We start from the raw sequence: 11,514 nt of genomic DNA, 5'->3' as shown, positions 1-11,514 counted from the left end.
AGCTATGTATGTAGCCTATGCTAAATGTAACAGACAAAAAGTAAAAAACAATTACATTTGACCCATGTTTATTAGCCATGTGGGGACAATATCTTTGCTGCAGATGCTACATCACAGGGAGAAATTTATCAAAACTCCATTTTAATAAGGTGAACTAAATTAGTTGCCATGAGGAATTCCACAAATGCCAAATGGAAATATCCCTTTTTGTGGAAAAACATAGCAAAGAAAAAAAATGTTAATGTATACTGTGAACTTATGGACCCCATCGCTCCAAAACAAACATGCATTCTCATTTGCGTCCACACACCACACTCATAATTCATTCTTTGTATTCCTCAAATAACACGAGCATGTCAAGCAAGCTGACAGCTGTGAAAGAGCGCGCGGAGTAGGCTATGCATGCCTTCCAGCAGGTGGAGCAGACTCTGAGCCTCCACATAACACTAGCAGCTTGAGAGCGGCGACACATCTCTGCCACTGGCGTCATCGTCCTCATCTCCAAGCAACCCCTCCATCAGCACTGGCGTCACCGTACGACGGGCCCGCACAGTTGCTCGGCAACTTCTGCCTTGTGCGCTCGCCCGGCCTCGCGCCCCGCTCAGAGCTCTGACGCCAGTATGACGTTAATAAGGCGGGTATCAGTTTGTTATGGCAAGAGGGGGAGGAGGCGGAGTCCCTCATCACACCATGAGCCTGTAGCGTTTGTCTCCTGCCAGCAGAACTGCACTAGAGCGGAGCCTCAGTGGCCGGAGCGGCACCTTGTACATAGTAGCGCGCTCCGTAAAAGTGTATATCGTTGTACATAGGAACTATCATCAAGACTGAATAAAAAGTCAACCTCAAACATTTGCACAAGGAATGAATTGTAAATTCAGACTTAAAAAACAGTTGTACTGTGGAAGGAGGTGGATTTTATTCATGTGTTAAAGGTAAGCGTATTTTCGGCTTTGTTACTTTCACATGACGTGCATGTGTAAAATTAATGTCTAACGGATAAAACACTTTGTCATTATATAGCTACCTAGTTGTTTTCATTTATTCGTTTTTAATATGACATTTCTCACAGAATTTCAAGGACATTGTTAGCCTATGTGGGTTTATTTTTTAAGTTGATGTCAATTCACTTTGAATGACTACTCCACTTAAATGAACTTGCTTTTAAGTGAGCTGAAAATATGTTAAATAGCTATCAGTGCATCTTAAAAATGAAATGTTTTAGGGGATTTGATTGATGTATGAAGCACTCTGTTTTGTGATGGGATTGCATGTGTTAGAATCATTGCTAACGAATAATAATAATTATAATAATGACTGCAAGTGTGTCGCTAAAGTTCAGCATTATTATTTCACATTTATAACTTAATATTTATCGTTTATTGCAGATCAAATTAAGTTATCTCCGCACACACAAACCGGGCATCATGGTTATAATGACGGACAGCAGCACGGACTCTAGGTCGAGCTGTGCCCAGGCCAGGCCTCTGCAGGTCGGCTTCTATGAGATCATCAGAACCCTCGGCAAGGGAAACTTTGCTGTGGTGAAACTGGCCAGACACAAAGTGACGAAAACACAGGTAAGACTTCTGCATCATGCAATGCCTCAATATAATATTTTTTTTTTAGCTTTAATATATTATTTCCCCCTTTTTAACTCTTTCACATCAGCCAAATAATGATAATGTGCAATATATTCTGCCTAAACAAAGTGCATTTTATTGCATTTCCATGCAGGTTGCAATTAAAATAATTGATAAAACAAGACTGAACTCTGCCAACTTGGAGAAAATCTACAGGGAGGTTCAGATTATGAAGCTGCTCAATCACCCTCACATCATAAAGCTGTATCAGGTAAGTTGAGCTATAATGGCGTTATAATTACAAAGAAAATTAATGCCCTGGATTAATGTCAGTTAAACTGAGGGAGTGTTGTGTATTTTATTTTATGCTCAATGACATTAAGAGAGTGTGGTTAAATGGTGTGTGAATGTCTGAGTGTTGGTCACGCATATGGTGAGGCGTTCTTCCCTGGAAGTACATCTGGTTATCATGCAAAGTATAAATAGACTGGAGTTACTTTCTCGCTTGCATCCTGCTTCTGCATAGCAACTCTCCAGTGCATTGCACTGTTAATTATGTTCCGTCAGATCACCTAAACCTTGTTTTATTGAATGAAAAATATATATGACAGAATTTTTTTATATTGTTACAAACAAAAAAACAGTAGATCCTTAAGATAGATTGTACGGTTTTACTAAAAACAATTTAGTAACAATGGTTGTTTTGAAGTGATTTTTTTGGCCTTTAGATCGCATTTTTTAAATATTATTGTACTGGATTAATCTGTGTCTAAAATGTGTGGCTGTTCGCCTGGGAATGAGAGACACAGAAAAGGAGAAAGTGTTTAGGACATAAGGACACAGGATCTAAATCTCAGACTTAATTAACACGGGTGGAAGCCAAGCGCAATGTGTCTGCAGAGTCACGTGAAGCTAGCTGTCTGTAATGAGGAAAAATCTCTAAGAAGTATAATCTGATTTGATCCTTGGGCTTTGTCACCATAGTTTGGCTCGCACACTCGTGCAAACAGTGGCAGGGTGCGTCAGCACATTCTTTCTGTACTATTTAAATTTGTTTTGTTCAGATTAGCATTTTGCGGATTATACTGGAGGACCGGGGTTGCGAGAACCTAAAATCCTTGGGAATAACATCTCAGTTTACTGCTTTGGGTCTGACCCCTCACATTTGTTAGAGGTGGAAGGTTTGGGAACTAAGCAGCAGCGTGTGTAGTTTGATATGCGCTTGATGTGCCTTTCCTTCAGCATACTCTTGAATATTAATTAATTAAAACATATCTTAATGTCATCTAACATATGAGCTGATGACTGCAATATCAGTAAGAATCCTTGACGAAAGCGACCTGGATTTTCAGCTCATTTTGGTGTCAGATAACCTGAGATGTGTCTCTCCTTTTATAACTAAAGCCCTGTTTATTTAAAGGAGAAAGCCTTTGAGATGAAAAATGTGGAGCTAGTGACCCATGACCCTTCATGATAAACTGTTTCCGTTCTCTTGCTTCTTGTACAAACAGTCCTTTTATTGCCTTTAGCTTTTCATTCACTTCAGACACATGCACTCTTTTCAAAACCTTCAATAGTTTCCTTCACTCATCTCCCTCTGCACTTGTGACGGAGGGAGCCGTCTCTCTGGGCCAAGCAGGCCGGGGTTTCTAAGGAAGCTATGACATCATTGGCACCTCTGGGTTGATATTAAAGGCTAAACTCTTTGGACGTTTGGGTTATCTGGAGATAAAGACCCTTTTCCTGCTGTTGCACAGCCTGACTACGTGGGTCATTAGACGTTGTGTTACGCACTAACTTGGAAGTATCGAGTGTCTGAGCCTATGGATGATTACACAGGTTTTCTCAGTGATAGAAAAAGAGGACAGCGCAGAACCTGTTGTGCAACTCTTTCTGGTAACGCAGCAGCGTTTAGTGTTACTCCCTCAAGCCTCTGCCGGGAACATACGAGACATTTTTGTAAAGGGTGAGGACGTCATACACCCTCTCTTTTATCAATTTTTACGCTATTAGTGATTGAACTGCAATTCCTTTTGTGTCACTGCATGCCTTTGTGCTCAAACTGGGTCTTATGTGTGAACATGTTTTATGGCTCATACGAAACGGGGTGGTGAAGATAAAGTTTCAGTTGTCATTAGCTGCTTCAGTGGCGGTGATGGATCAGGCATGTGTGTTTGTGTGTGTGCTCAGGGCATTCAGGAAATGCTTTACTACACTCTTATGCAATGGTGCATGTCATTACAGACTAACCTGTCCTCTGAAAAACGTTGACAGAAAGAGGAAATTTGGTTTGAAAGAGAAGTTGAGATCAGATAGTTGGGCTGTTGATGCATAACATTTACATGGACATGTCCAAGTTTTAGATTAAAATGTACATGAATGTATAAGAGAAATGCACAAAATGTTAAAAGAACTAGCAAAATGTGTAGTAATAACAGCAAAATGAAATAATAAACAATTGTGTTTTTGTCTCTACAGGTCATGGAGACCAAAGACATGCTGTACATTGTGACAGAATATGCAAAAAACGGAGAAATGTTTGGTAAGTGGAAACACTTTTGTAAATTAATGACTAAATGATCTGTGAAAGGATTGAAGGGCGTCTATTGTTTTTGACGTCTGTGTCTCTCCCAAAACCTCTTGTCCAGTTGTTGTGGATAATGAGGTCTGACGGGGAAAGAATTATTTAGATCAACACTGCCGTCAGAGCAGTGAGGGAGCACAGAGCGAGACAGGTGTTGGATTTTCAAGCTTTATGTAACTCTGTAAAAGGGATAAGCTGCTGTACCTCTGCTTGTCCTCACCACCTAGGGATTTAAACACATATATAACATATCTGTCTCTTCACATGTCATATACTCAGCCTTTAAAAAATAACAATGGCTGTCTCCCCAGATAAACCGTAGGCTTGGTTATGTCTTTATATGGTGTTTTTAAGGCGATGTCTCCTCCCTTTCTAAGCCGTCCTCTTTTTTACAGACTATCTGACGTCCAATGGAAGGATGAGTGAAAACGAGGCTCGTAAGAAGTTTTGGCAGATTCTGACAGCGGTGGACTACTGCCACCGGCACCACATAGTCCACAGAGACCTCAAAACTGAAAACCTGCTGCTAGATGCCAACATGAACATCAAGCTGGCAGGTGAGTAGAGAAAAAAAGCTTTTAAGGGTTCACATATTGAAGTGCCCTGCTCATAAACTCTTCCCAGTGCAAGATATTTAGTGTCTTAAAAAGAAAGTAATTACTATATTCACAAGATCAGTAATACAATTAAGTAATAAAACCAGTCTGCTTCTTTGTACCAACACAAGTTCATTATATAATTAATTTTACATTATATTTTATGAGTAATTAGTCTTTTCATGAACAAAGAACTCACTTATTTTCTGTTTCTTCCAGACTTTGGATTTGGAAACTTCTACAATTCCGGGGAGCCTCTCTCCACGTGGTGTGGAAGCCCTCCATATGCTGCCCCAGAGGTCTTTGAGGGGAAGGAGTATGAGGGGCCACAGTTAGACATTTGGGTATGTTCATCATTTTGATTTTCACCTGATGTCTTACACATCATATCATATAAAATATAACCCTGGTATAAATGCAAATCTAGTTTAATACATGCTCCAAATGTTTGTCTTTCACAGAGTCTAGGTGTGGTTCTGTATGTGCTGGTGTGCGGGTCCCTGCCCTTTGATGGGGAGAGTCTTCCGGCTCTGAGACAAAGAGTGACGGAGGGCCGATTCAGAATACCATTCTTCATGTCCCAAGGTACAGCTCTACACTCCCTCTGTTCATGTACAATGCTGCAGCTTCATAAAAAAACAAAACAAAAAAAAAACATTTTTGACCGAAACCTCCTAATCTCCTTGTCCAGACTGTGAAAATCTGATTCGTAAGATGCTGGTGGTTGACCCTGCCAAGCGGATCAGTGTGGCTCAGATCAAGCAGCACCGATGGATGCTTGCGGATCCCAGCGCACCCCAACAGACCCTTTCCCTGTCCCTTACTGACTACAACTCAAACCTGGGAGACTACAGTGAGCCCGTCTTAGCCATCATGCAGACCCTTGGCATTGACAGACAGAGGACTGTGGAGGTGAGAAAAGGGATGGGATTGTAGAGACAGATTGTGTGTATGTTACAAACAGTACAGGCTTAGACATTTCCAGCAGGAAAGGGCGTGTTTAACAGAGCGAGGGTTAATACATGTTGTTCGAAGGACATAAATTGTCACCTCAGAATAAAAGCAAAAACCTATCCAGCTTGCTGTGGCTTTAAATATGCTCTTCAGTTGGCACCAAAAGGATAAACACAGTAGCCTCTGTTTTTAAAGCTACCATATGTTGCTTTTAGCTTTCACTAAAACCCCTTAAGAAGTTAATTCTTGATGCAGACCACCTGTGTTTCATTACACCTGTTAATATGATAACCACTGTGTTTAAAACAGTTTTTCAATTTCCCCCCACAGTCTCTTCAGAATAGTAGCTACAACCATTTCTCAGCTATTTATTACCTGCTGCTAGAAAGAGTGAAGGAGCACCGCAGCCAACAGCTGAGCCGCCAATGCGGTGCCTGGAATCAGAGGTCGAGGACAGCATCCGATTCCTCAACCCCAGAGGTGAGTGTCGAAGCGAGGCCAAGAAAATATCCTGTTTAAGATGAAATCTCCCTCTGCTAACTCAGCCTTTCCTCTGTCCATCTCACTTTCAAGGTGATCTTGGAGTCATCTGACAGCTTCAGAACCTCAGCCTTCCCCATCACCACCAAAATGAATGCTTCTGTCCATTCAGAGATGGAATGTGAACAAGGAGGCCTGTTTCAGGTCAGTACTTCCCCTGAGCTTGACGTAATTCCTCTCTAGATTGGGGGTTGGTACTCCGGCCCCCGAGGTCCACTGTCCTGTAACCCCGAACACACACCTAAACAAGCTAATCAAGGTCTTCAGGATCACTGTGTTTGATTAGGGTTGGAGCTAAACTCTGCAGGACAGTGGACCTCGAGTGCCAGAGTTACCCACCTCTCTTTCTAGTTGCTCAGTAAATAGACTCCCTGTCCTTTCATATTGCAGATATGCAGTGCACCCCCAATCCCCCTCCTCCATTAGAGACAGGCAGTGGCTAATGTGAATGCCTCCCTCCCTTCCTCAGCGTGTGGTGTGCCCGGTGGAGGCCAGCCTGAACGGGCTCCTGTGGAACCGATCCATCTCCCCCAACAGCCTGCTGGAGACCACCATAAGTGAGGAGGTGCGTCCTCATGACCTGGAGGAGGAAGAAGGGATGCTGCAGGTCCAGCTGCCCCATCTGCCCAGCACTACCTCCCGAAGGCATACACTTGCAGAGGTCTCCGCTCGATTCCACCAGTGCAATCCACCCTGTAAGTGCAATGTTCATAATATGGTGACTTTTAGGATTTAATGCACAGATCTGGTTGTTAATTACATCTGTTGTCTTCTCTCAGGTATTGTTGTTAGCCCTTCAGAAGGTGCTTCCTCTGACGGCTGTCTGAAGTCCTCCTCAAACCCCAATCCAGCTCTCTCCACTGCTGTAAAGGATCTTTCATCACTGCTCGTCTCCGGTACTGGCCCTGGGGCCTTAGCCTCTGCTGGGACGCCCCTCGCTCTTTCCTCCAACCTACTCTTGCAGAACCAAGGCAGCATGCTTGCAGCCAGCTTCCAGGAGGGACGCAGGGCTTCAGACACCTCCCTGACACAGGGTGAGTTTAACCGAAAAAGAAAAATCTACTTTAAAACACATGTGCCAAGAATCACACCATAGACCTATTGTTGAAAAATCTTAAATGGCTTAAAAAGATTTCTAACTGGACTGTGATTATTTCTGTAGGACTAAAGGCATTTAGACAACAGCTGAGGAAAAACACTCGTGCGAAAGGCCTGCTGGGGTTGAACAAGATCAAAGGTCTGGCGCGACAGATGTGCCCTCCGACCTCATGCTCCAGAGGCAGCCGTGGGTCACTCGGCCCAACTATGTGCCCTCCATCAAGCCTCCAGAGCTCTAGTGGCCCCCGTGAACGCCGCAGCATGCTGGAGGAAGTTCTGCACCAGCAGAGGTGAGAAAAAATCCATACCTACGCCAGAATGCTGAAGATTGGTTCAACCCTGTTTGCAGAGGCACTCCAACACTAAACATTTTCAAACTCTTCGTAATCAAATACACCTGAATCAACTTATCAGCACATTAGACCTGAAATGGATGGAACAGTAAATAGACTCCCTGTCCTGAGACATCCAAACTGTGCATTGTCGGGGTGCCTTCAGCAACAGGGTTGGAAAACACTGGGGTGCATTTCTTGAATATTCCTAAACTCTGTTCTTCTTTCATCATACAGAATGCTACAGATCCAGCATCAGCCTCAGCCCCAAGTCCAGTCTCAGCAACCCATGCTCTTCCTCTCGCAGTCCCACCCTTCTTCTCCTACCTCCAACAACCTCTTCACCCCCGCTGCCCTCTTTTCCAACCCCCCAACTCAACCAATCCTCCCCCAGTGCCAGCAGGCCTTTCAGCACAACCTGTGGCAGCAACAGCAGCAGTCTCTTGACTCCTCTTCCTCATCCCTGTCTCCCGTGGCATCTGCTGCCCATCTTCTTGAAGCTCGTCTGCACATCAGCCAGCGGCCACATCTCCACCCTCAGTCCCAACAGCACTTCCAGCCCACCATCCTGTCCCAGGGGCCTTTCTCCCTTCTGCCCCACCAGGGCAGTTGGAGCCTGAGCACCAGCACTGAGCATGAACCTGATATCCAGGAGCTTGTCTGTGCTGGTCAAAAGCAGCAACTCAGCAGCTGTGTCATGGTCAAGTAAAGAAGGCAAAAACTTTGAAGAAGATCTTAAGAGAGATGCTTGTTTCCACCACTCTTAGTCCAGAGTGAGACAGTGGACAATGGTGTTGAGCATCAGAACCAGAAGGCATCTCATTTTGACGGTGCTTTCAATAGTTTTCCTAATGCAAAGGAGTGACAATTGTACTGTCTCTGGACACACAGTTCCATAACCGTGTCTATATGGGTTGGAATGACCAGAGACAATAAGAAGCAATAACCTCTTCATTGAGTCCATGATCCTTGCCAGGTGTTCCTGTCCACACAGCAATAAAGGAAGGGGCTCTGAACAAGGAACTTAAGGGGCTCTGAACTGAAGAGTGTGAGTTTTGGTCCATTTGCGAGTGGGTCCACTCATATATAAAACTGGCCTCCGTAATCGCGAATGATTATGTCAGAGATGCTTCTATACAAGTATGAAAATAGGACAGTGATGTCTTCCTCACAGATTTTTCCAAGGATTTCCTTTCAGGTCGTGAGCATTTTTTTTCTTCTTTTTTGTTGTGTTTCACATCTCCAGAGAAGACCAAAGTTGATTGCTTTTTGTTTAATTTTTGACTCTTTGATGTCTTTCCTAGAAGTTCTTGAAACAAAATGCAGTATCTGAATTATCCTAAACTTCCAAAACCAAGAAAAAATACTGTCATTTCATCTGTGATGTGAAAATGTGTGCAAACTAGCCACAATATGCCTCCAATTATTTGTGTGCAATGAAGAGGCGCCTTGGGAAAAGATATAAGCACAAGAGGTACTGCATAGTGTTCACTTAGACCAGGTTTTTGAGCTTTTGCTATCTCTGATTATGACTTTAATGCTGCTTCGTGTTGTGTCACATCCATACAAAGACACTAGACAATTATGATCACATAAATGTGCACCTACAGTACCAATGATTTAATGATATTAGGAGACATTGTCAGGTCTAGCTGTTCAGTTTTGGTCCCTCCAGACTCCTTTTCCATCAGTTCACTACCTCCTCCATTACGGATCATTGACCTCAGAAGGCTCTCAAAACATACTGTATGAGAATATGTTAGGCCCATTACAATGTCTTTTTAAAAAAAAAAAAACGTGAACAAAGAACATGAGAATAGTGCAATATTTCACATTGAAATGTAGAACCAGGAGAGGAAGCTGTTGTAGGAAAGCAAGGTACTTCATGCCTGATAATGTTATTTTATTCTTTCTTTTATTAGAGCATGTTTTTTTTTTTTCTATTTGTAATGATTGTATATACAAGATCATTTTAATGATGTATTCTGCATGAGCATAGGAAACAAGAGCCTGGCGATTTTGTACAGCTTGATCTGTTTGTGACAGAGATTGCCTTTGCATCCAGGCTAGCTTGGTAGTGTGGCAGAACTAGACAAATAACAGGAAAAGCCAAAGAGAGAGCGCAGCTAGGGAAGATCAAGCGAAACATACTTTTTCTACAGATGTCATGGTGGTTAAAAGATCTCCTTTTATTAAAGTGTAGTGTGTTAAAATCTCCCAAAAGCAGTCTTACTGCTCAGATGTATGAATTAGCTGCCTCCTCTAGTTAACAAATATTTGATAAGCAATTGTTTTTAGAAAGCAAAGGTCCTCCATTTCTCAGAAAGGACATAAACTCATAAATGACATGGTCTTTCTTGATAAAAATGCACACACACACACACACACACACACGCACACACACACACACACACACACACACACACATAGCTGAAGATGTCTTGTAGCGATAGAGTTTCATTTTATAATTTTTCTATTTGTAGCTTATACAATCTAGGTGCTAGAAGTAGATTTCAGAAGTGTTTTTGGTTTGTGTGCTATTTATATGAAATAATAGTGTGTTACCATTGTTGAAGCTCCACAATTAGCTTGAATCACTGTTTTCTTAGCCCTAAATAATCCTGTTGCATGTCTGTCTTTTGTGAATTCGACATATCTGTGCAAAGGTTTCTAGTAGTTTAGAAAAACAAAACCGTGCTGTGTTGTTTTCAAATTGGGTCATAAAACAACAGTGTTTGAAACCAGTGCAGGAAAAGATGAGATGTAGCTATTGAAGGTAATGTAAGAAGCAGTGTTTCCGTTTTCACCCATTACCAAAACTTGTGCCTTTGTCTGAACAAATCCAGTGGTGGTGAAAATTTTTAAGCTTGATTTTAGGATACCAGAAAGATGCAGAAGTGTGTATTTTATGATTTCGTTAGTTTTAACACCCCATTTTATACTTTCATTTCATTTGCTGTATGACAGTAATGCACTTTATAATGACAGTTGCTTTTGAATAGTGTTTGTTTCCACTGCAGGTATGAATCTGTAGTTACTTTTAAAACACTATGTTTTGATGCTGAACTGTAAAGATTATTTTACCTTTTTGTTGTTGTTGTTGTTGTTGTTATATTTCCAGAATGTGCTTGCTTGCTGTATGTGTGATTGTACATGGCTGTGTGAAAGTTTATGAAAGATAGTTTTATTTATGTGGCTATTTATTTGAATAAAAATTCACCTCTTGAAATTAATTTCTGTGTCTGGTTTTCCCCACAATTTTCTGGGTTTCCAGTTGCTTATATCACATGAGCTTATTGAATTTCACATGACTATGAAATCGTATATTAGATGATCAGGATTATATAAACAGACACTATTTTTATACTACAAATTTACACATACAAAATGCTATACTACTGTGGCCCAGTAGTGCACAACACAACGGAATTTAAAAAGCATACATAAGTTCACAACACAACAAAACAAAGCCACAACACAACGAAATCAAGCCACAACACAAATAAATTAAGCCACAACACAACGAAAAATCCACAACACAACAAAAAAACCACAACATAATGAAAAATCCACAACACAACAAAAAACCACAACGCAACGAAAACACCACAACATAACGGAAATGCTCCCAACCACTAGGGGGCTCTTGGAGTGTGGTAAAGTTAGTTTTCTTTGCATTGTTCTATAGATTCGCCAGTCTTACCAATATTTAAACACTACGAGCAGTTTTAAGTGTGCAACTGTATATTGCTTTTTCCTTGTGTTGTGGCTTGATTTCTTTGTGTTGTGGCTTGTTTTCGTTGTGTTGTGGCTTGTTGTGTTGTGGCTTG

The 11,514-nt window shown here is 41.8% G+C and overlaps 1 protein-coding gene across 1 annotated transcript; it reads left to right on the top strand.

Moving 5' to 3' along the window:
- The first annotated feature begins 685 nt into the window (after positions 1-685).
- sik1 (salt-inducible kinase 1) lies at positions 686-10,915 on the top strand. Its single transcript, XM_079821895.1, has 14 exons — positions 686-932; positions 1,386-1,577; positions 1,735-1,851; positions 4,059-4,122; positions 4,560-4,721; positions 4,980-5,104; positions 5,222-5,345; positions 5,452-5,672; positions 6,045-6,194; positions 6,288-6,398; positions 6,724-6,949; positions 7,034-7,288; positions 7,417-7,642; positions 7,922-10,915. Exons 2-14 carry the CDS (start codon positions 1,425-1,427, stop codon positions 8,391-8,393), a joined length of 2,406 nt encoding a protein of 801 aa, XP_079678021.1. The 5' UTR covers positions 686-932; positions 1,386-1,424; the 3' UTR covers positions 8,394-10,915.
- The last annotated feature ends 599 nt before the right edge of the window (positions 10,916-11,514 follow it).

This window comes from Gobio gobio (assembly GCF_949357685.1).
Source record: "Gobio gobio genome assembly, chromosome: 7".
In the NCBI taxonomy this organism is placed as follows: Eukaryota; Metazoa; Chordata; class Actinopteri; order Cypriniformes; family Gobionidae; genus Gobio; species Gobio gobio.
The sequence above is the reverse complement of the archived record's forward strand: the minus strand, read 5'-3'. Positions and strand labels throughout refer to the sequence as shown.

Bases quoted from the DNA above. Each gene is read 5' to 3' on its own strand.
- sik1 (XM_079821895.1), top strand. From the start codon at position 1,425: ATGGTTATAATGACGGACAGCAGCACGGACTCTAGGTCGAGCTGTGCC. The intron at 4,722-4,979 runs GTGAGTAGAGAA...TGTTTCTTCCAG, and splicing joins CATGAACATCAAGCTGGCAG to ACTTTGGATTTGGAAACTTC. The intron at 6,195-6,287 runs GTGAGTGTCGAA...CTCACTTTCAAG, and splicing joins CCGATTCCTCAACCCCAGAG to GTGATCTTGGAGTCATCTGA.